This window comes from Melospiza georgiana, chromosome 4 (assembly GCF_028018845.1).
Source record: "Melospiza georgiana isolate bMelGeo1 chromosome 4, bMelGeo1.pri, whole genome shotgun sequence".
Lineage (NCBI taxonomy): Eukaryota > Metazoa > Chordata > Aves > Passeriformes > Passerellidae > Melospiza > Melospiza georgiana.
In genome coordinates, this window is record NC_080433.1 from 68,385,707 (window position 1) to 68,410,619 (window position 24,913).

The 24,913-nt window shown below is 40.8% G+C and overlaps 1 protein-coding gene across 2 annotated transcripts in view; it reads left to right on the forward strand.

Annotated features, from left to right (window-relative positions):
• Positions 1-24,913, forward strand: part of RELN (reelin) — a 283,413-nt gene that overhangs the window by 212,893 nt on the left and 45,607 nt on the right. For both annotated transcript variants that reach the window (XM_058023699.1, XM_058023698.1), the window contains exons 29-40: positions 4,142-4,299; positions 5,204-5,411; positions 10,821-10,897; positions 13,018-13,176; positions 15,496-15,684; positions 16,032-16,305; positions 17,591-17,731; positions 17,824-18,001; positions 19,384-19,468; positions 22,059-22,241; positions 23,585-23,756; positions 23,836-23,938. In XM_058023699.1, the coding sequence (XP_057879682.1) occupies positions 4,142-4,299; positions 5,204-5,411; positions 10,821-10,897; positions 13,018-13,176; positions 15,496-15,684; positions 16,032-16,305; positions 17,591-17,731; positions 17,824-18,001; positions 19,384-19,468; positions 22,059-22,241; positions 23,585-23,756; positions 23,836-23,938 (1,927 nt within the window). The remainder of the gene's footprint in view (positions 1-4,141; positions 4,300-5,203; positions 5,412-10,820; positions 10,898-13,017; positions 13,177-15,495; positions 15,685-16,031; positions 16,306-17,590; positions 17,732-17,823; positions 18,002-19,383; positions 19,469-22,058; positions 22,242-23,584; positions 23,757-23,835; positions 23,939-24,913) is intronic.

Sequence of the window (24,913 nt, forward strand, 5' to 3'; positions counted from 1 at the left end):
CCACACTGGGGACTTTGAGGACTGGGCAAGAGTCACCATTGATATCCCCAGGTCACTCGCAGCCAGGTACAGTGCATTGTAACCCAGTGATGCCAGTGGGACACAGGGCTGATTCACTATTCGCTAGCTGATTTAGCTGCTTCTAAAATGGCACATTAGGAAAAAGTTGCGAAGCTGTGTTGTATTGCACTAAATAGTTTATTTAGTTGTTGTTTTGCACTGGGTTATTAGAGATTTTCACAGAGTAGTCTTTATATTGCACTGAATAATTTATGTTGTATCACGTGGTTTGTTTCTTCCCCCTCTCCTATCACATGGTTTCTGTCTCACTCACCCCTCTACCCCATACCCACCGGTGATCTCTTCCCTGGTCAGTCCCTCCCCTTGCCCCTCCCTACTGGTATCCCACTGGCCATGCTCCTCCTCCTCCGCTCCCCATTCCCCAGGTATAAAACTCTCCTGCCGTGACCCATCAGGCCTCTTGCCACACAGGTTTTTCCGTATGGTGGTTCTCAACTTAATTAACAGAGGACATTTGTCCCCACGTGGAAAAGAGCACTTCTGGTTTTTTGCTTTGGTCTATGTAAGATCCTGTGGGCTGAGGGTCAATAGCCAGCTGGGTTGGACCCAAGCAGCCCGTCCAGACACGGTCTCACAGGTGCTCCCGGAGCTCAGCGAGCCCTCCATGTACCACACAGGAGACTTTGAGTTTCTCTTGTTATCCCCAGGTTGCTCACAGCCAGGTATGGTGCATTGTAAACCAGTGATGCCAGTGGGACACGGGGATTAGCTTATTTAGCTGCTTCTAGAATGGTACATTAGGAAAAAGTTGCAAAGCTGTGAATAAAAGCAGCGTTAAAATATGGCAGAGCTGGGGGAAATATATGCTGCCCCAAGCAGTGTGAATTTTCCATTTTAAAGGTGTCAGATTGGTCTGTAATAGATAATTAAATTAAAAAGCAGCAAGGAACCCAGCACTTTTTAATTTGACACCAATTCTTTCATTGTCTTTATCCATGTCAGCTAGGTCAAAGGCACCAGCAAGAGAGTGGTAAGTCACATGAATTAAATAAGCCATTTGAACAGGATTAATTTTAGTTACCACTAGGCAAAGAAACCTTAGCAAGGTATTTGAGCTGATGCATAACGTGCTGTGTCACTGAAGGCAGCCAGGACAGCCAGAAGCAAAGGAGGGAAGAATGGCACATCTGCAAGCACAACCTCAGCCCCAGATTAATACAAGTGAGAAAACATCAAATGGTGGAAGACACAAGCCTTGAAGTCAGGAAGGTTTTCTGGATCTTCACCCAAATCTTATCTGGATTTGGGTGAAGTTCTTCACTCCCCTTACTCTGTCTTACTCCATCAGTAAAATACCCCGATCTGATTTGTTGGATGCACCAAGCAGTGCCAGCACAACCACCCCACCAGGCCCTTGGCCATGTCCCCCTGCCTCTCACCCTCCCAGCAGCTTTTCTTGTGCTGTCTCTGGGTTTCTGACCCATCCTTCTCCCTCATCCTCAATCCCATTTCAGTGTGTGGCATATTTTGTAGCAGGGGAGCCGGTGCCTCTGCTGCAAGGACTTGAAATAGAGTGTGTACCATAACAAGTTTGTCTTTTCTTCAGTAATTAGCCAATAAAAGCAGGTGCCAAGTTGCACAGATCTGACACCAGCTGATTTGATTTACCCAAAACAAGCAGGGCAGAATCAATAGCAGCAATCTGTTTGGCATTATGTGCAGTAATGTGATCAGGAAAAAGAAGCTCATGCTAATACATTGAAAATGTAAGTATTGTGACTGCAATGAGTGTTTTGGCATGTTGAGACCTGAGTTTGTTGTGGGCCACTTAGGAAATCATGGTTCGTGGGTTAACCAGAGAGCATCCCATTTCATTATTTGCTACCAAGCATGAGCATGATCTTCCAAATCCCAGTGCACAGCAAAAAAAGAAAAAGCAATAGGTTTATTATTTTTTAGGCAGAGCAGCAAGGAGGATATTAGTTAACCCATTATATTGGCAAAGAGATTTTAAATCCATTCCCCTCTCTGGAGCTCATGTAACATGATCAGTATCATAAAAGTTAAAGACTGGAAATTAATTACCAAAATATTTTTTCTTCAACAAACTTCCTATGCAGTGAGTCAGATTTGTGGGTAGAGTAGGATCTTCTGATGAAGTTTATTAAGGAAGCCCTCCCACTGAGTCATGAGGTCAAGAAAGAATCCCACTGCTTTCTTAACTCCTTCTCAGAGGGGAACCTGGGTGCAGCTGGATCCAATCTTAGCCCTGGACTTTGTCAGTGGTTTATGTCTAAAGGGTTATACAGGTGTAAATTAACCTTTACACAAGGTTGTCCTTCAGGATTAAGAATGGCAAACTAGATATATTTATATAAACATGTTTATTTATGATTTATTATGGTAACAATTAGACAAGAAGATCTTAATCAGAATTATTTACTATACAGTATTGGAGCCATAACAACTATTATAATATAGTGCTCTATGAAGCAACATTTAAGCAACTGTATCAAAGCAATTGTATTAAAGCTAGCAAAAATTATTATTTAGTAGAGATTGATGTTACTCACCCATACAATGACTGTGGGCAAATTTTTTGCTCAGTCTCAAAGATTAACCTTTAGTTATTGTATCCCCACTCAATGGAGGAATCGGCAGCCACTCCAAGAAGGGATATGTCAGAAAACCCTGCCATTAAAATTTGGGACTAGACTTTTAGAGTATGAACTGATGGACTGTCAATCATATGTCTCTGGGCCAGCTGTGTCAGCTCAGCAGCCTTAAGACAAGTTCTTAGTGATATTGTTTGTTCCTTCATCCGTGTTTTACCATCTCCATCTCACTGTCAGGATGTTTGACTTTGAGATTGATGAGTCAGACTTGTTACTTCTGTTTAGAGAGTGGCTTTTTTTCTTGTGTCCAAATAATGTAAATGTTTTTTACTCAAAAGTGCACAATCCTGTCATAAACTCTGCATTGCTGCCATCACGGAGCTCCTTTCAAAAATACTCTAAGAAATGAAGTTCAGGGATTTTGGTATGTAATTAGCACTTCAGGCTGGACTGATTAGTAAAAAGCATCTTCAAAGTCACGTTAATCATTCACTGTTGTTGATAAAACCATGTATTTGTTCTTTGCTTCTCACTGATGGATATGGGCCAGAGAAACACAGGGAGTCAAAATGCAGCCAAAAAGTCTGAAAGAAATATCCTTAAGCAATGTTGCACAAATGCAGCACGACAGAAATCCAAGCATCCTATTTGCAAATGGCTGTTTTGGGAAAAGGTCCTTTTGATCTCATGGAAGGAGCAGCAGCTATTGAAGCCAGGAGCAGCAATAGGAGCGAGGGCGGGTAGGATGGTTGGGACAGATGGAGGTGAGAGATCTCTGAAGCCAGGTCGTGGAACTTGAGTGCAGGGCCCTGCTTGGAGCAGGGCTCCAAGAGGAGCTCCAAAGAGTTTGAAAGAGAGAGAGAAAGTGAGAGAGAGCAAGAGGAAAAGAGAGAGGATGAAAAAGTAAAAGAGGATGAAGTTCTCGTTACAACACTATAAATCTTCTTCTGTGCTGAATATTCTATTTTTCACTAGTTAATTTAGTACAAGTCCTATAGCATTTACATACAGCCTATAAGAATCATTGCATTACTATACTGTGTTACATTTTAAACCCTAAAAACTACTCTTTGGGCCCCTTCTGCTATGCTAGTAGGGTCTGCTCTGACACTTGGACCTGTCTGCAAGCAGAGGGTATTGTCTAATCAAAAGGGGATGACTTTCAGCTGGCTATACTATTGTTTTCCAGTTGTTCAGTAACTGAAATGAAGTTCAGGGATTTTGATATGTAATTAGCACTTCAGGCTGGACTGAGTAGTAAAAAGCATCTTCAGAGTCACGTTAATCATTCGCTGTTGTTGATAAAACCATGTATTTGTTCTTTGCTTCTCACTGATGGATATGGGCCAGAGAAAGGCTTGGTATCTCAAATCTTGCTTTCATTTCAATCTCACTTACGGTTTCCATATTCTCAAAATCTTTTGCCAGGCAATCATATTCATGAGGCTTTCCCATTTCATCTTCCCCACAGCGTAGCAGTGCTGTTGTTTTTTTTTTCTCTGCAGCAAGACGCGATTCCGCTGGATCCAGGAGAGCAGCTCCCACAAGAGCGTGCCTCCCTTCGGCCTGGATGGCGTCTACATCTCAGAGCCCTGCCCCAGCTACTGCAGCGGCCACGGCGACTGCGTCTCGGGGGTCTGCTTCTGCGACCTGGGCTACACAGGTAGCACGGCCCCCCTCGGGGGCACTGCAGCCAGCACTGGCTGAGCTAAACCTGTGAACTGACAGCTTGCTTTGCCTCTCCGATATTCCGGAAAAATGTACGATGACATATATTGCACGGGCTGCCAAGAGGAATCTTTCTTGTTTTGTTAAATTAAATTCGGCACAGGCAAAGCAGAGCAGCTGAAGGCAGCGGACACCGTTGATGTTCCTGGCAAGCACAATCTTTGAATATCACCATCTGTATGAATGGGAAGGGACTAGCAATAAAAGAGAAAACAAAATAAAATATTATAAACTGAAAAGTCTGCTTAAAAGCCTTTGGATCATCTTCAAAAGAATTGTTGCCATTTTTGAGTCCCCTGGCCATCAGATGGCATGGGACCAGGAGGGAACATATGTTCTGACAGGCCCTTCTGTGGAAAATTCTGCTCACTTGTGGTTTCAGGGGCTTTTATGCTGAAATAGGAAAAAAACCCAAAATGCAAACCCTGTGAAAAAAAAAGATTGACACAACCGGTTGCACACTGCAGTCTTTTCAACCCTCAACCAACAAAGCAATAAGCTAACATCTTTTGTTCAATTTGTTTAAAATTAAATAGAAGGATAATATTTTTCTGTTTGCAAAAAATGCCTTATCAACATAAAGCTTGGCTGTTTTTTACCTAGTGAAATAAGCCATCTTAGACTTTAGAGGAATAGGGCTTATTCTTCCTACAAAAATTTGTAAAGTGGGTTTAAAAAGATCCAATCCAGTCATCAGGGTATTTTCTTAGAAAAGCCTGGTGCTTTGTCACACATAGATGCAACAGAACCATGTGCCAGTGCACTGTATCTGACCCTTACTCTGTCCAACACAGTTTCACCAAAGCATCTCCTTTTTTTTTTTTCTTTTTTTCTTGAAGCATCACATGGAACCTGTGTGTCTAATGTGCCTAATCACAGTGAGATGTTCGACAGGTTTGAGAGGAAGCTAAGCCCTCTCTGGTACAAGATAACAGGAGGTCAGGTTGGGACAGGCTGTGGTGTACTCAGCGATGGAAAATCTCTGTACTTCAATGGACCTGGCAAAAGGGAGGCAAGGACTGTTCCCCTGGACACCACAAATATCAGGTCAGTGCTGCTTCTCAAAATTACCTGTGTGTTCATGTTCTCTGTTCTGCCCTGTTGAAAGTGTGGCTATGAGAAGGTGGAAATGTTGGTTTTTTGTTTTTTTTATGGTAGTCATAACCTGTACAAGAACTCTGAAAGATAGAAAAAAAATACTTTTTTGTTCATTCTGGTGTACGACTTCCTTTTTTTGAAAGATAATACTTAGGTTAGAGACATTGGAACAGCAGCATAAAATAAAATATTAACTCGCTATCTTTCTGAGAAGATAGTTTGCATTGTATCCTAAGGCAGAAGACAGGATCTTGAGAATGCACAAAAGCTAAGACTCTGCCCATAGCTGGGGAGAAAAGCTCCTTTTCCTCTGACTGTGTTGAATTGCAGGCATGAGGATGGCATAGCAAGGAGCTGTTGCTAGCTTGCCAGATGTTGTGAATTACTCCACTTGTCAGAAGTGCAAAGGAATGGAATGTGAATTGTTTCTGCATAGCCAAGAGGCTAACAAGCCTTCACCTCTTTCCCTGCTGCCACTGAATCCTGCTACATTGGTAGCAATTATCCTCTTCTCTCAAATTGCCTAGCTGATTAATGTAATTAGGATGAACAAAGGGCTGTTAATTCTAACCACTATTTAGCTTGGAGTTTGCTGCAGCTATGTCCAGTCTCATGAGAGATTAGGCACCTGAAACCTTGAGCACTCTACAATTTTGGCAGTTAGCTTAATAAAAGATATTTCTTCTGACAAATCCTGCTCTGAGAGTAATAATGCCGTGATTTGCTCCATAATTGAATTTGTGGGATCACTCAGCAGAGACTGGCCAGAGGTCACTGTGATCACTCCAGCTCAGGCAAGCAGGGCTCTGCAGGACAGTGTGGGGGCTGCTGCTCTGGGGAAGTCCTCAGCTGCTCCCTGGTACTGCACAGCACTGCACCAGCCACCTTCCTTCTGTCCCCTGCGTGTCTGACAAATGCATGTCATAGTTATATCATTATGTAAATTACTTGTTAATTAAACTAATTAGTTGTTTGACAAATATGCTTTGTACAAGTACACGTTTGCGCTGGAACTCTGGGAAGATGTGAGCACTTCTATTCCACTGTCTTCAAATCCTGTTATTCATCCTGGGAAGCAATATAATGGAAGTAGTCTAGACTACTTCCTCAAGAAGTCTGCATTCAAAACTCTATTTTTGTGTTATTCCTTCTTTCATGAAGAAATCTTTTGTAATGCCAAGTATTCCCTTTAGTTTTACAATTACTTTGAAACCACTTTTAATGCCAGATATTCATATTTATAGCTTTCTATTTTTGCAAAGTTTGAACCATTTTAAAAGCCAAAAGACATTTTAAAATTCTGAGCAATGCTCTTTCTTGATGTTTTTAATATACCACTGCCTCTGTTTTGCACAAGAATATGGTTATTTTGTCTCTTAAATCTGTCCCAAAAACATAAATGGCCAGAGAAACACTTGGTAAGAGCAACTACAATCTCTCTTCTGACCATGTACTCACAGTGTGAGCTGCTGTCCTGCTGGAAATTATTGTTATGTCAAAATAAAACAGCATTTTATTTTTTTGTAAGCATCACAGTGAGCAGCTTAACTCCCTTGAACAATTCAAGCTGGAAGCCACATCCCTGGGCTGTTTGCTAGACAGAACATAGTGGTCATCTCATACACAAATGGGACTAACATGGATTTTTTGCCTTCTTCATTGTGTGCTCAAAGGTAGTAGCCACCTGATGCTGCTTGACCAGAACATGAACTTTTTAGGCTACAGCAATTACCCCAGGCTGCTTTTGTGTTCAGAGGAGAGAATGGCTGCTTCAAAAGGGCAACACAACGCATCCTAAAAGAGCAGCTAGCAGTTTGTCATCTGCAAACACCTATTTATTTCTTTCTTTCTTTCATTAACTGTAAGACAGCCTGAGTTTGGTCGTGTATAACTCAGACATTCAGCTACAGACACCTTGCTCTGAACAGATGCATCCCGCTTAAATGTTTGAGGCCATCTGGAATATTAACTGTGTCTTTTTTTCTAAAGGTACATGAAGTTTGTGAGAGTGTGAAGGGTTAACTGAGAGGCCTATACACTAAAAAGAAAATAATTCCTCAGCCTATAAAATTTTTTCATTATTGGAGCTAAAATTAATGTCACTTGAAAGGGGAGATTAAAGGGAAGTACTTTTCCCATTTTGGTATTACTTTTTGCATTCAGTAATGCCTTGCATAGAATTCAGTTATCTTATTAGGGATCATCTTAGCCCCTGCACAGTTATCTTTTATTTTTGCAAGGGTTTTTTGACTGGGGGTTTTGGTGACTGAGTAAACAGCAGGAAAACATGCCTTGAAAGACATACTGTTAGATACGTGGATTGAGGGTTGTGAATAGGAAGGCTGAAACTCCTGCAGTAGATTTTTAGGCTGCTTATTTTTAAGGTTAATAGTGTTTTCCCAGACCATTTAAGATCTTGTTTTGTTAAATCATGCATGGAAGAGCCTGATAGAAAATTGACAAATATTACAGGACACTAAATTTTTATTTTCATTCTGCATTCCTGATCTACCTATCTATGCGTGTTCCATATCATCAGTTACAGCTTTTTGAATGTGAAGTGTAAATTTTATGTAAGGAATACATAGACTTTTTTTTTTCTTTTTTTTCTTTTTTTTTTTTTCTTTTTTTTTCTTTTTTTTTCTTTTTTTTCTTTTTTTTCTTTTTTTTCTTTTTTTTAAGTACAAAGGCCCTTTTCCCTTTTACCCTTCTCTCCCCAGCACAGCATGGTCCATGGGGTTGAGATTTGTCAGCCTGAGGTGTTGGGTGCTGCTCAGGAGTGCCCCAACAGGGCACTGCCACGCCCAGGTGTCACACTAAAAGCATTTCAAACTAAAGCTTGTGCCTGGGAGCCAATGACCATAAAAAACTACTCAAATTTTAGTATATACAATAAGTGGTCTTGTAATCTTAGCTTTGTTTGTCCTATTGCTTCCTTATTCCTTCATATGATTGACTACACCATTTTTTCCCCAGATATTGGGAGAATGTCACATAGCACTAAGAGAGCTGTAAGTGTCAAAGTTCATTTCACCCAGACAAATTTTTTTTTGCCCTACACTTCAGAAACCCCCTGGAGTCTCTCCATTCCTTCCCTCTTGCATGCCCCAGCACACCAAGGGCACAATTTCACAATTTCACTGCAGTATTCCCACCCTTCTGGCTGACAGTGTGATACATAGATGCATTTTGGTTGCTGATGAGCTGCTGCCTCCCATTTTGATGTCCTGTCCCTTATGACGCCCTTAGCTATCTGTTCAGTGGGAGTATTTTGCACACAGTGCCTACCTGGCATCCAGATAAAAACCATGGAATAAACAAATATTTTTTCCAAGTGGTGACATCTGGCTTGTTAGCTGACTTGGCTCCCATCTGCTTTACAGCCTCCATTGCTAATGATTGTGCAACCATCCCAGGGAGCTGTTCTGGGTCAGACACTTGGAGATCAGATGGGCTGATTCACCCTTCTGCAGAAAGGGTTTTTTGCTCTTTGGTTTTGCTTTGTAATGATCTTCACATTTGGCAAGAATAAAAGAATTTTCCACAGGACTGTAAATCTCTTCACCTCTGATGCTTCTGTCTAGAGTTTTACTGCCTGAACACTGTCTCCAACAACAGAGCTGCAGCAAACAAATAGAATTTACCTGGCTAAATGGAGTGGTACTGTGAGCCTGACTGTCTAGAGCTGTCTGTGGGGTTATCTTAGCAATGAGATTGATGAGGATATTCTGCCTTGTCCTAGACCCTATGGGTATACAAAACATTTCAAACAGTAGACACAGATTTTGGTAACAGAACTGGAATGCAGCTGGATTTAGAATCCGGATTTAGAGGAGGATTATGATATTGTGCATGTAACAGTGGGTGAGGGAAATTGGAGTCCTGTCTGCATTTTACTGGCTCTGGCTGTAGTGATGTAGCTTGTCTGTGGTTTTACCGTAATTACTGCAAATTAGAACAAAATCCTCTAAAGCAAAAAGAGTTGTCCTTGCAGAGAATTATTTGCATGGCAAAAATGCACCTCAAAATTTATGTTTTAAATAAAGACTTTATCTGTGTCAAGAGAATTAATGAGGCCTGATTTTCTACCATGCTAATTTAAAATTGGCCAGGAAGCAATGAGAAGAATGGCATTGCCAGCTTTCAGCACACAAAATCTCATCATGGGGTTGAGTCCAGTTTCTCTGCTCTGCTCAGGTGCTGTTTTTGGTGTGCAATGGAAACAACCTGTGAAGAATGTTTAGATTATGGGGTGATGGCATTCTGAGTCATCTCAATGCTCTTTACCTTAGTTATGACCTAGAATGCCTGAGACATGCAGTGAAATCAGGGGAGTGAGCAGCAGGACATTAATTGAAATTAATTGGTGTTTATATATAGCACAATAGTGTGTATCTAGGAGAAAATGTAAACTACTCTAAAACCACAGAGTCATAACAATAAACACAATCACAGCAGGGATACCATGGCATTACTGCAGATTGGGTGGAAAAAAAACCAACCTAACAATATTTTGGAGCACAGGGATGGAATAGTACTTAATTCAAATATTGCTAAACAGGGATGCTCCAGAGTTCTGTCAGTAAAACCAGCAGGATTCTGTCTCAAGGAGTTTTGTGGCATTAGAGGGGTTGCTGAAAGTAGTTTTGGGAAAAATTGAAGACATGGAAATGTGTTCATGCAGAGACTCAGATGCAGTAGTTGCCATGGTTTACAGTAGAAAGGAACAAGAGAAGGTAGGGAAGTGATAAAAGCACAGGGCAGGTTGCAAGAAAAGCAGCTCAGGAACATTTTTCTTCACCACTTCATTATGTGAGAACAAGAGAATATTCAATGAAATCATAACGTATAGGTTCAAAATTAAAGGGTTTGTTTCACAAAATGTTCAGTGAGCTCACTACGCTGAAAACTCTTTACATCAAGAATTTAAGGATATAAAAAGGATTGCTGATTAAGGAGGATATAATAATTTTATTACAACCTAATGCTGTATTTTAAATCTTTCCCTAATTTCTGGTTACAGTAGGCCAAGGTAAGATCTGATGTAAGGAACAGCTTTGCCTGCTATGGAGATTTTGCAACTTTTGTGGGAGATGGAACTGCTAACTTCTCACACTCACTCTGAAACACATTTATTAGGCACAAGATTGATAAACCACATCACTTTCTTCTGTCTTGGGTCTTTCAGCATTTACCCATGCCCATGTTTGGTTTCTCTGGGAATATTGCTTTTTCAATAAGCCTGGAATAGGGACCTAACTGAAAATGCCATTAGCTAAGAGGGGCAAATTATCCTGACTGATCTTGTGCTATCAGAAGATGATTACATTTCTTTTTTATCCTGTGTTTTTTTAAAAGGCTAGTTCAATTTTATGTACAACTTGGAAGCAAGAGTGTTGGTAACTCCTGCAACAGACCAAGAGCCAGGAATGAAGGTAAAGCCCCTTTTCTTTATTATAAGCCTTTTACCTTTTGCATCTTCTGCAGCGTTTTTGCATTTACAAAATCAAGAAGATATTTTTTTTCATATAAATCAATTGCCTCCTCAGTTTTCATAAATGTTGAAGAAAGTTATTTACTTTTGATGGACTTTTCTAGTTATAATTAGTTACACCAAACCTACTGGTGATCCATCTGTAGGAGTAACTGTGGGGGCTGTGATGGTCTAAGAAAGACAACATTTACAAAGCAAGCTGTAATAGCTTGTATTAAACTACTTTATAGTGTTGGAAAACAGATAAATTTACAAGTCCACAGGACTTTTCATAAGGTCTGAAATAAAAGGAATGAAATTCAAGTTCGGGATAAAGTGGGCAAACTCCATTTCTGACCTGAGAACTTGTTCATCTTCTCAACTACACCAGTGGGTCTAATAAAAAATTGCCTTCCAAAACAAACTTATGCATGTTTTACCCAAAACACAAGATGATAAAGTTGCAGCTGAAAATTTATTTAGTCTGAATAAATTCATTTCTCCCAGATGCCTCCTCTCTTATTTGATCCACATGCTTAAAATTACTGTGGTGGAGGACTGATACTTGTGTTTGGGAAGGATCAGCATTCTGGGAGCAGATTCCCATGTAAAGTGGTCTAGTTGCATGAAGTCAGACCACTGACATGAGAGATGAGAAAATTTAATTTTCCTCTCAGTATAAAGTATTTAACATCAGTGGATTGTTTCCTGATAATTGGCATTTACATTGACTCACTCCCTGAGGAAAGCTGTCATTTTGCAGCACAGATTACACCAAGGGTTTGATTGTCCACTCATTTGCTCCAAATGAGACACCAAATAAGATACCAAAAAAAATCCGTTGTCTTGGAGCATGCATCAATATAAAAGAGTTTTAAGAGAAGAAATATACACAGATGCTTTTTTCTTGTATTGCCCCTTTTGATGAGCTCTGCTGGGCTTCTGTTTCGTCCTAGTATGTGCCATACTGTATGCACGATACAAAGACTATCTTAAATTTTCTAAATATTGTGATAATTAATTTCCAAGGATGCTGTGGGCTTGCATACATAGCAGGAGGATTGTAATCCCAGCTATCAGAATTATAACTTAATCTTTCACATAAAGTGCAAGGATACCCAACATGAAATAAATACTATGTTTAAGAAAATCACATTATTCCTATCATTTCTGTGGTATGATCATTAGTTTCTCTGAGGGTGTAAAAGATTTGATCCTTAGAGTTTGGTGAAAACAGTGAAGATGGCATGTGGCAGCTGGTGACCCAGGTCACCTTTGTGTCGGGACCCAGGACATTTCTCTGGCTGCCCTGGGTGATTCAAAACCCTGGCAGGGGCTCAGAGACCTTGGCATGGAGTCAAAGACACCTGTGCCTTCGATTTTAACCCATGGAAACAATTACCAACTTTGTGTGAAGAGTTACAAGCCACAAGAGTTTGAGTAGAATGATAGTTAATTTGTCACAAGGTGAAAAAGTAGAATTTTGGGGTTTTAGAATGGGGATTCAAGAAGCAAGATGGAGGAATCTGGGTGTGTCCTGTCCTTCTTCTCCTTCTTCTTCTCCTCTATCTTCTGCTGGGATGGTGACACTTTTTGATTGGTTTAGAATAAAGACAGACTGTCTAACATAGGTGATAGATATTGGAAAAATAATTGTAAATAAAGTACACGTAGTTCTTAGTATAAAAAGTTAACACCACCCCAAGGACAGTCACTGTGCCATAACCCAACCTGCTGGACAGATCTCAGCTGGTCAGAGAAAGAATGTATGAGATAAGAGAAAATAAACAATCTTGAAAAGCAGAAGTGACGAATCTCAACTTCTTCTTCCGGTGTGGGGCTGGGAAAAAAAAAGCCTTTCTAATACCTCGGGGGTCATCTCAACCAGAGAAACCTGAGGCCTTTGCAGTAAGAATTTGTGGACAGAAATCTCCTGGGCCAGGAGTTGCACAGAGGGTGGGGCACATGTCACATGCCTGGGTGCTGGGTGGGAGTTGGCAGCTCCAGAGCACAGGGTGAGCTGCTCCCTCCCTCCTTGCTCTGCGCGGTCTCACTCACTGCCCTTGCTCGTTTTAAATGCAGGACTGGTCGTTCAGTACACGAATGACAACGGCATCACCTGGAGCTTGCTGCGGGAGCTGGACTTCATGTCGTACCTGGAGCCCCAGGTGGTCTCCATTGACCTACCCCGGGAGGCCAAGACCCCTGCCACCGCCTTCCGCTGGTGGCAGCCACAGCATGGTGAGCAGGGACAGCCCGAAAACTCATTGAGCAGCTCCACACATCCCACATGTCAGGGCTACTCAGTTGGGTAGAAACCTCAGCTCAGGAAAAACACGGTATTTTGAACAGTTGGATGTTGTGAGAGCATGTTTGGGCTTATCCTGAGTCACACTATGGCCGTGATTTTCTTTTGTAGCACCAAACTGATGAGTGGGCTTAAGAGTAAAATTGCTTAAGAGCTAAATTTAAATCAAAGATGCTGAGATGGCAGGAGGGAGGAGTGTTACAGGGCTTGCAAGGGTTTTTCAGAGTGAAGAGAGAGACGAGAATCTTGACCTCATGTTCAGAAGGCTTGATTTATTATTTTATTATATATATTACATTATTACTGTGCTAAAAGAAATAGAAGGAAAAATTCTCAGAATGCTAGCTAAGCTAAGAATAGAAAAGGAATGAATTATAAAGGAGCTCTCCCTCTGATTCTGTCCCAGAGAGAGCTCGATCTTTGATTGGCCCTTAATTGTACACATCCAACATGGGCCAATCACAGGTGCACCTGTTGCATTCCACAGCAGCAGATAACCATTGTTTACATTCTTTTTCTGGGGCCTCAGTTTCCCAGAAGGAAAAATCCTAAAGAAAAGATTTTTATGAAAATATGTCTGTGACAGAGGAGGAGGAAAAAATATTACATTTTAATAAAGCCTAAATAAGATCAAAGTTTTTACCTGAGTATAGAGTGACCTGGGATGCCAAATGGCTTACACTGTCTCATTTTTTTCTCTGTTTTGGAAGTGTAGGCATAACTTAGCCTTGAATCTGCCTACCTGGTGGCTTCCATCTCACTATTTTAATATCTCCACATTCCAGAACAGGACCCCCTGCTCCCACCATTTCTAGTGTCCCAGAGCCCAGGTCCCCTGCCCCTGCAAAACCTCTCAGCCCCTTCCCACATCCTCACCTGAAGGTTAAACCCTGGTGCTGACTGATTCCTACAGCCACTGTGAGAGCTCCCACCTCACATGGGGACTTATTACCACTACTAAAAGGGTCCTGATTAAGTCTTACCTATGCACAAGGAAGCAGCTCCTGGATCTGCAGGAAATATAAGGCAATATTAAGAAATATAGCAAAGTACATTTCAACAGCAATTCCTTGGGGAGCAAAGCACATAGCTTACATTCAGGTAATTATGGTATGCAGCTTCTTAGACATCATTTATCATTTTGATGGATGATTTTATTCATAAATTTTCTTGTATGTGCTGGACCTAATTGTCCTCACTAGGTATGAGAATAGACAAGACAAGAGGGATGTGATTTAGTTAAGAGGACAGTTCCTTTGCTAAGCAATTACTGGTGCACCACAGAGCATCACTCTGTGATGATCATTTGCATTGATGAGTGGTGCAGTGTCCAGCCTGTTGCTCCCTGTACTTGCCTTGGTGGCACCTGGATGACATCTGTCCCTGCAGGGTCATCACTCTTAAGGCCACTGATATCAGCCCTGTGGCTCCCAGTATAAACAAGGTTTTATGACTGGAAGTTGAAATATCACCTTCCACACTGGCACCTACACCAGACAACCAGTTCTGGTCAGAGATGTTAGTTCCATCATGGACTATCCTCTGTCTGCCATTCCTCAGTGCAGAGTGGCCCTATCAGCCATGACCCACGTTCCTCTTGGTGGCAAGGCAAGAGTCCTGGCACATTGCTGCAGGCTCACAATTTATTGTAAAGGCTTTCCTTGCTCTCCCTCCTGTGAGGGCAGCAATTGTGTAATAAGAGGTGCTTTTCAGCATGCCAGTAGAAAGGTGAATTGAAGTGAAGGCCAAAGAAATGGGCTGCAGATGATGAAAGTGAAATGCCTGTAGGCTGGAGAGCAAGAGGAGAGAGATTTCCAGGAAGGAGAACAGCACTTCTCTAAATATTATCTATATGCAGAACCTTCAGCATTTTCCTTCTTGTGCTATTCACTTTGATACAAAAGCTATTTTGGGAACTAGACAGAGCCTTTCCAATTTAGCTGTGGGGAATAGCAGGAAGGTTGTGACCCATAAAATGAAAATCCCCAATCTAGGGGCTCAGGGACCAAACAGAGGGAGAGCATATGATGGCAAAGGGACTGAAGCTAAAGTAATGAAGAGGGAAATACCTGTGTTCATCTGTAATAGAAACATGCTCTAGTGTCCAGGTGCATCCTTGAGCAATGTTTTAGTCTTGTTTAACAGCACTCAAATCTGTGTGATTGAGTGCTGCTCACTGAGTGAACACAGCATATGGGCATTAAAAACAACTTAGAGGGACTCCACTAACCTGTCTACTCTGGTTTTTGTAGGGAAGCATTCAGCTCAGTGGGCTCTGGATGACGTGCTCATAGGGATGAATGACAGCTCTCAGACCGGCTTCCAGGATAAATTTGATGGAACTGTGGATTTACAAGCAAGCTGGTACAGGATACAAGGAGGTCAAGTAGACATTGACTGCCTGTCTATGGATACAGCTCTAATGTTCAGTGAAAACATTGGTATGTGTCATCAAACATTACTACATTTTGTATGAGTCTATTTTATAAATTACATAAAGATTGAGTTTTACAAGATGGGAGGTATAGACAAATCCAGTTATTTAGAAATCTGTAGGGAAAAGAAGGCTGGAAGAAGGTGGAGATAGAGGTAATAAATTTGAATGACAGTATTGAAAGCATATGCCGAAGGTACACTTTGTTGTTATTGTTGTATCTGTTGCTGTTATTATATTTGTTGTTATTTTTGTATTTGTTGTTATTGTTGTATTTGTTGTTATTGTCATATTTGTTGTTATTGTTGTATTTGTTGTTATTGTTGTATTTGTGGTTTTTCTCTCTTTGCTCAGGAAAACCTCGTTACGCTGAGACTTGGGACTTCCACGTGTCAGCCTCCACATTCTTGCAGTTTGAGCTGAGCATGGGTTGCAGCAAGCCCTACAGCAATTCCCACAGTGTCCACCTGCAGTATTCCCTAAACAATGGGAGGGACTGGCACCTGGTGACAGAGGAGTGTGTCCCCCCAACCATCGGCTGTCAGCAGTACACCGAGAGCTCCATCTACACTTCAGAGAGATTCCAAAACTGGAAGAGAGTTACTGTCTACCTCCCACCCTCCACCAAGTGAGCACTGCTCTTCTGGCTATTTAGCATGACAAAGATTTTGCTGATCTAATTAGAACAAACATCCTCCAGCTTGGGAATGTTCTGCACGTCTTTTAAATTTTTAAATGTGCGTTGTCACGCCACCAGAATTTTACATTTCACTTCAAAATATTTCATCAGCTATAATGTGAAGCGTAGGGACTTAAGGAAGTTACAACGTTGATGAATGAATTCTTAAGTCTTCCCTATAATTTCTGACAGCAAGAACAAGAATGCTAAACCAGCTTTTCTAACATTTATGCAATAAGAAGCAAGAATAAATTCCCTGATCCATCCTTTCCTACATTAGTGTTTTCTGTTATTGCACATTAAGTTGTCACCCAACATTCAGGCATGTCAGTCACAGCACTGAGCAAGTCAGAACATGTCACTGGATGTGCCACCTTCACCCTTTTGACCAGGAGGAGAGTTCTGCCAAGCTCCTCAGGATATCACAGGGCTGTAAATGGATGTGGCAGATGTGCTGGCATCCATCTCTCTAAATAAAACCATGCTCTAGTTTAGGAACAGCAGGTAATGAAAGTGACTGCTTACCATTGTTCTGAGTAGTTCTGTAATTCTTCAGAGCACCCTACATGTTACCTCTGTACATTTCATCACCCAGAAAATAGTGGTAAAAATGGGCACACAGCAAATGACCTGGGCCTGGAGTTCATATCTTGGTTTCCAATTCCACAGCTCACTCCAGAGGGCCATACATCATCTTTCAAAGAATGTTTTTTCTCCAAAACGCTTTCTTCATTTGAGGATAACAAGGCAGTCAGCAGTGACAGCAGTGTGTATGCATGTGCATATTTGTACATATATATTCATACATTCTTATATATATATATAACCATTGTTTTTCTCTTTACACAACACTTTGTATAAATGAACTTCCATAACTTCTTACCTTACTGATGCAATTTTACTGTTTCCATTCTGCTAGCAACACGTGGAGCTGTCAAATGCTAATGGAACTGCTAATTTCTGCTCAACCACTTATTGATCAGCAAGTGTCTCAGCAATGTTCTTTCTCGATCATCACTTTGGGCACCTTTCTTTAGAATATGCTGGAATTTTGCCTGAAAGACTAACCTGAGAAATTTAAACTTCCAGTTTCCACTAGAATATGAATCTTTTCAAAATAAGTGGGCCATGCTTATTAATCTACTTTTCTTCAGAAGTCTGTGGGATTTTCTTTAGTGGATCTTTGCGGATCAGAATTTTGAATCCTGAAATAGATTTCCTTTGTTTTTAACAGCTCTCCCAGAACACGCTTCAGATGGATTCAGTACAACTATGCCTCTGGAGTAGATTCTTGGGCCATTGATAATGTGGTCCTGGCTACAGGATGCCCCTGGATGTGCTCAGGGCACGGCATCTGTGACTCAGGCCATTGCATGTGAGTAGGAAACTGCTGAAGCTGCTTCATAGAGAGGATGTGTTTTATCCAGGCCAGATGGATAATACCTTTTCTTCCCAATGTGTTGCTAGGTGTGACAGAGGGTTTGGAGGTCCTTACTGTGTCCCTGTCCTTCCTCTGCCATCTGTCCTGAAGGATGATTTCAATGGTAACTTGCATCCAGACCTTTGGCCTGAAGTCTACGGTGCTGAGAGGGGAAACCTGAACGGTGACACCATCAAGTCTGGGACAGCTCTCATTTTTAAAGGGGTCAGAGATTACCCACATTTAAAAAAAAAATTATGAAAACCAGTAGAGTCAAAAACAGAAAGTAAATTTTCTCTTGTTAGCCCCATCTGTTGATTTTGAAGTCTTTTGGCTAGAATTTAACATTTTGATTTTGCTTGTCTTTTCCTACCCTAAACATGTGCCATGTTTTCCACAGTTGTTTTTTTATGAACAAATGGGTTTCATCTCTTGGTCGTTTATTATTTTGTTTGTGGTATAAACTCTTCATTGACCACCAGAGGAAAAGAATTAAATTCTACACTGAGATTCTTGAGGTGACCTATTTGGAAATATGGCACACAATACGATTGTCTTCAAGTTTCCTGATTGGCTCTTTAGTATTTTGAATAATACAAATTAGTCAGGGCTGTAGTCTGTGTCATCAATGTTTATGTAGTTTGTCTGTATTTTACTCAATTTTACAATTTTGATGTCTTCTAGTTCTTTAAAGACTTATTTTTGTTGACTGCAGATTTCAAAAGGCCAGGACATATATTTTCTGAATTTTTCTGTTCTTAACAAAATGAATAATAGATTTTGTTCACAAGCACACAAATTATCAGCTCACACAAGTCTTCATTTGACACTGTGAACTCACGTGCCCCCCCAAAAAAAAAGTTAAATAATGTTTGGTGTACAAATTAATTCTTTGAAATATTTATTTGCAAAAGCTTGACTCCAGTTCAACCTCTTTAGATTATTTAAATCCCAAATCACAAAATGTGAGTTTTCTAAAATTTGCATTGCTTGTTCCTTTAGATTGTTCCCCTGGGGGAATGGGTTTGAGAAAGAGGGAAGCTCTGAGAGTTGGTTTTTGCCAGATCTCTGCAGAACAGGGACTGGCTCTGGCCCCAGGATCCACACAGCAGTGAGCTCATCAGTCGAGCTGGACAGGGGGTCTCAGGATCCCTCTGAGGTTTCCTTTGTGCTCCCTTTCCTTACAGGTTGTATATTTGTACAAAATATGTTTTGAGATATAGAAAATAACTCTAAGAGAGGACTGTCCCTGCCTGGAAATTAGGGTGCCTGGCAACTGTACAGTTTGCACAACAAGTGAGTGCAGTAGCTTGGACTCAATGTCAGAGTCAGTGCTGGCAGATCCAATCACACCCCAGGGGTTCAGAGCACGAACTGAATGAGCTGTAACTGTGCCTGTACCTGCCCATGTAGCTGTGCCTCTGTCAGACCTTGGCTCACTGTGCCAAGGCTGTCGCTGTCCCCATTTTCTGCCTGGGAAAAGGAGTGGAACAGAGAACTTCCCCTCTTGCTGCCACCAGCAGGCAGAAGCAGACAACAGCCAAGCACAATAAGCTGCGGAACACACTCAGTCATGAGAACTTACATTGAATATTCTGCATTTGCAGGAAGGACTGAGAATGCTTGTGTCAAGAGATCTGGACTGCACTAATACAGTGTACATCCAGTTTTCGTTCAAATTTATTGCCAAAGGTAAGATCCTCATTGATTTACTATCACTTCTCTAGCTTTGTTAGTACATAGTAGCAGCACAGAAAAGAATACAGATTGATATTTTCCACTTCAGTGTATGGTAGGGATCAACAGTTTATGGTAGACTGACTATATGGGAGCTTGTTTGAAATTCTGCATCACCCCTACCTTGCTCCCAGCCTACATGGCTGTCTGTGCAGTTCCTAAGGAAAAAGTGAACTTTAGTATCACCAAAAATAGCACAGCTAGTAAAGTCTTAGGCAGAAAAGAAACAAAGGAGCTCAAGGTTTTATAGATATTTTCCATTATAATGGGAAAAAATTATTTGTCCAATTTTTTTTATGTAATAAAATTGTGCCTACAGTAAATTACTTAAGGGACTAATAGTAAACTACAGTGGTTTTCCTTTTCTAGCTTCAGTACACTGCATTAAAATCTCTTACCATTTGACTGCCTAGCAGGTAGCTTAGAGATAACTGAAACTCCATAATTCTGTTTAATTGATATGAAGAATAGTCAGACTTTGCAAGAGAAGTTTTACACATTGTTGTAAATAACCAGTGACAGTTCCTCCAGTACAAGGACTTTTAAGCCAATTATTCAGTTTTACCCTGCTCCAAGGCCCTGTCATCCTTGGCTTTAAAAAATAATTATATCCAAGTCTGGAGTGACATGATGGAGAACCACTAAACTGCTTGAAGGTTTGAGCCACTCCCATGCAATTTCAGAACTTTTCCCCAAATTTGCTGATAGAATTGACACTTCCAGGCTGAACTCTGAATGCTGAAAAACTCCTCTCACTCTGGTGTAAGGAAGATGTCCATAGTTTCTGTGGTAAGCTCAGTGCTCTGGGACTGGAGTCTAACTGACTCAACACTTACCAACAGCTTGAAAATAGTTTGGAACCCTCTCTTTCTTCCTAAATAAGTGTATTAGCCAAATCTGTGCATGGATGAGGGAAAATATAGCTCTTTGTGAATTATTATTGATTTTCTTTAATGGGCATTTAATAATATATATTGGGCTATTCATTACTGGGCTTAGCTCTTTATCAAAAACATAACATCCCCCAAAATGATAACATGCCAAATATTTCATGTTTATAAGCAAAGTCTTTGTGAAGACTTCTTTTACGAAATTATGCCCTGGTAATATTTCTTCATATGATCCTTGAAAAAAATATTTAAAAATGAAGTGAGTAAAAATATTGCTCTGAAGGCAGGAGTAGCCAAAGGTTCAAGCCTGGATTTTGACACTTGACCCACAAGGAGTAAGACCATGAAAGCCCAGAAGAAATTGCTCCTTATTGAATCTGTATTACTTGTTAGCCCTACTGCTGGATCCAGGACTTAGTCCCAACAAGCTCCCTCATGTTGAATACAAGTTGATATAGCTGGGCATATCTCTCAGCTGTGAGTGTTAAAAGCAGTGTGTTGTTTACTGTTAATTGCCACAGATAAGCTGAAATCAGCTCCTGGCTGCAAACAGCACCTCCCTGCTCTGCTCCACAGCAGTTGAGTACTTAGCAGTGGAGCAGAGGGGAGCAGGAACATCTGCACCAGGCACTTGGTTTCAGCAAATGTGGTTCATTTAACCTGAGAAACATGGGAAAAGCTTGCACAGTAACACACAGTGAGTCAGGGATGAAGAATCTGTCCCTTAGTCCTTTCCTTCTGCTGGTTCCTGACTGAGTTTTTGGGGACATGCCATCACTGTGCCACATCAAGAAGGGAGCAGAGAGTGTATGTTTTTCTGAGTGAGACCTCAGTTCAGAGATGCCATCCCTTGGACACTGGTATTCCTGGACAGCAAGTTAGGCATAGGACAAGTACAGGCTGGGGGCTGAGCTTTGTACGGCAACCAGCATCAAAAATGAGTGCTGGGCTCTAATTAGCATGTGTTAATAACTAGGGATGTAATGAGCTTTTGTTTTTTACTCTTTAAAGCTCTAAGTAAAAAAAAAATAGGAGGAGCTGGTAGTTAGAAAATGCAAATTTTACTGTCAGTTCTGCTGACTTTTAGGCCCAGTTTAAAGCACAGAATATTGCTTTGTTGTTGTTAAAATATGCTAATAAATATCCTCAGTGCTCTCCATCAATCATGTTATTTCTGGGCATGAATATCCTGATCCCAGTGTCTGCAGTGAGAGCCATAGGCTCATAAATTTATGAGAATAGGGACTGAGTCTTTATCCTGGATGCTACAGATGGTGATGATAATGTCTTGTAGCTGGACAAAACAAGCAAATAAATACTGTATTACTGGAATATGTTTGTAGTAGGAGGAGCTGGTATGTTCTAATCTCAAAAAATGTAATGCTGAGATAGCTTCTTGTGTAAGTATAATCGTATGTATCATGAACAGTAGTGTAAATTTAGGCCCTATTTCATTTGCATTTTGCAGACAAACAAGCAAGAGAAAGCACAGAAAGTCATATGTGTAGAATGTGTATTTAGCATCTCAATAGCTTAAGCTGTTGTTAAAGGAAGCCCATACTTTGTAGTGGGTGTCAGAGCAACATAATTTCATTTATACTTCCTTGAACTTACTGGATTTCAATGAACATAAATCCATGTCCTTTCTGCTCCAGGCACCCCTGAGAGGTCTCATTCCATCCTGCTGCAATATTCTGTCAATGGTGGCATCAGCTGGCACCTGATAGATGAGTTTTACTTCACCCAGACTACAGATGTGCTCTTCATCAACGTCCCTCTGCCCTACGCAGCCCAGAGCAACGCAACGCGCTTCAGGCTCTGGCAGCCCTACAACAATGGTGAGCAAAAGACACACCCTGGGAGGCCAGGTCCCTGCTGGCACTGCTCAGCATCTCTAAGAGAGTGCATTTTCTTGAACTGAACAATTAGAGAGACTCTTAAATCATGGGGGTTTTGTGTTTGAACTCCTGCAATTAGAATTACTGCAGGATTATGTTTGCTGTTCTTAAAAAGCAGTTGAATGCTTTAAAGTGAAGTACCTTCACCTGATATCCCTGGACTGTGTGCAGAAATGCATCAGCTTTGGCCCTGGAGGGAGTGGGAGATAAGAAACACCAATAAAGTTAACTTCACTCAGGTTCTTCTCATTATTTTTAATGGGCATGATTCTCACTCACACTGAGGCCCCATTAGGATGCTCCAATTATACAAAAGTGTCCCAAGTGTAAATGGGAACTGGGCCTACCTTTCTCAGAATTAACTAGGCATTAAAAACCCATTTAGAAAGAGTATGTAGTGAGCAGTTAATCTTTTGATTAAATTGTGAAGGACTGGAAAACCACAAGAGGAGCACAGCTCCTTCCTCCTGATTACAGGAGATGTGCCAGCTGAAGGAAGCTCTTCTCTGCTCGCAGTTACTCTGAGCACAGTTCCAAGCAGAAACTGACATTAACAGCTCTAAAGAATTCCAGCAATCATTTAGACATGTTGATTCAGCAACAGTTTATTCCGTGTAGGCAAATTCCTAGCACACCCCTAATGAAAAAAACCCAAATTCAAATCTGGTCCTGACAATCCCGTTTCAGCTCGTTCTTCTGACGTGTCCTGCCTAAAACAATTATCTAAACTTTTCTCTGATGAACTCAAACACTTTTAGATAAATGAAAAAATGCTACACTGAAGGTCTGTCAATTTAATCCTTCCTCTTCAGTTTGAGAATACCAATTTTCTGACGTATATGAATACATAATCCATTGGAGAGAAGGAAAAGGAAACTCTTCCCAGGCATACACAAGCTGCTGAGTGCAAGGATGTAGAATGAAATTGCACTTTCAGCCTGCTTTGACTGTGTAGCAACTACTCATTTAGATGATTCTTAATTGAAGAAGACAATGACAGAATTTCAAAGTAAATATGATTTAAATAGAAGATAATTGTTCAACACCCATTGCTTTTCACTCTTTGTTTTGCTGTGCCTTCTATAAATTTTAGGGAATACAAGTTAATTCCATAAGTTCAAGCTGGAAAGCAGTATGGAAACTATTTTCATGGAAAGTGAAAATAGTGATCCCACACTTTTAGCACCCTCCTCTTCACATAATCCATAAATACTGGCTGCTGTCCTGCTCTCTAATAATATTGGTATTAGGTCTTAATAGGAATATTTCCATTCTCTTTGTAGGCAAAAAAGAAGAAATCTGGATTATTGATGACTTCATTATTGATGGAAATAACCTGAAGAATCCCATTATCCTTTTGGATACCTTTGACTTTGGCCCTAAAGAGGACAACTGGTTTTTCTATCCTGGTGGAAACATTGGGCTTTATTGCCCATATTCATCTAAAAGAGCTCCGTAAGATTCCCTCAGGAATACAATAGAGAGAAGTGACTTTGTAAAGTGAGTCTAAAGCTCTCCTCTCCTTGATTTTCAGGGAAGAAGATTCAGCTATGGTGTTTGTTTCAAATGAAGTTGGAGAGCACTCCATTACCACAAGGGACCTGAGTGTCAATGAAAATACTATCATCCAATTTGAGGTACTTGTCCTCAGAAAGTTATTTTGCCTTTTGCTTCATGTTCTTCTATATTCTGCCCTGGTGAATTTGCCCAGCTCTTCTGATTGCCAAATAGAGAAACCTGTCCAATTTCCCCTCTAATTGATTTGACATTACCCTCCCTCATGTGTATGTATCACGATGCTTTTAATGCACAGATAAGGGAAATTTCTGCCTCAAAGTCTTCTACTTTCTTGCCTAAATTACTACTTTGTCTATGCCTATATACTTGCACTGATAGCATTAAAGTCCATGTGCTATGCATTGGAGAGTCACAGCTGCAGGCAAGAGGACGAGCAAAATATGGTGAGAGTCCAAATTGCCACTTCACAGCCTGCTCCAGGTAAGAGTGCAGCACTTCCACAAGCTCACCAGTGCAGAGCTACAACTTCATCTGTGATAGTAAAAAATAATTTTTCCTGCCTTGCTGGCTTAACTGCACTATTGCACTTTCTCAAAGACAAGCTTCTGCTTTCCTTTTCCTTCTGCCCACATCATAGCTGGTCTAGATGAAGCTGTTTTTTGGCTATTGTGGCCTGAAGTCATCCTATTTTCTTTTTTAAAGAAAGTTCATTAATAAGGAGCATATTTTTGTGCTTCATTCTCTCAGTGGAAACAGGTGACAACACAGAGTCTAAACTAAACTGTATTTCTGACTTATCTAAACTGTGCATTGCCTGGGGCAGCTATTGATGGGAGTAACCAGTTAGTATTTCTTAGTTTAGAGAGGTCATTATATTGTCATTAAGAAACTGGAAAATAATCTGGCACATAAATTGCCATGTCACAGTTACCAGGCTGCTTTTAACAACTATGTGGCATGTTGTTGCATTAATATGAGCTGCATAATAATCAGCAAATGATAGGAGTTTATAAAAATTACTGAAATGATACTAAGGGTTTTCCAAGAAAATTAGGTTTAGCTGTGTACTCATGCACTCTTCAATCTGTCATGCA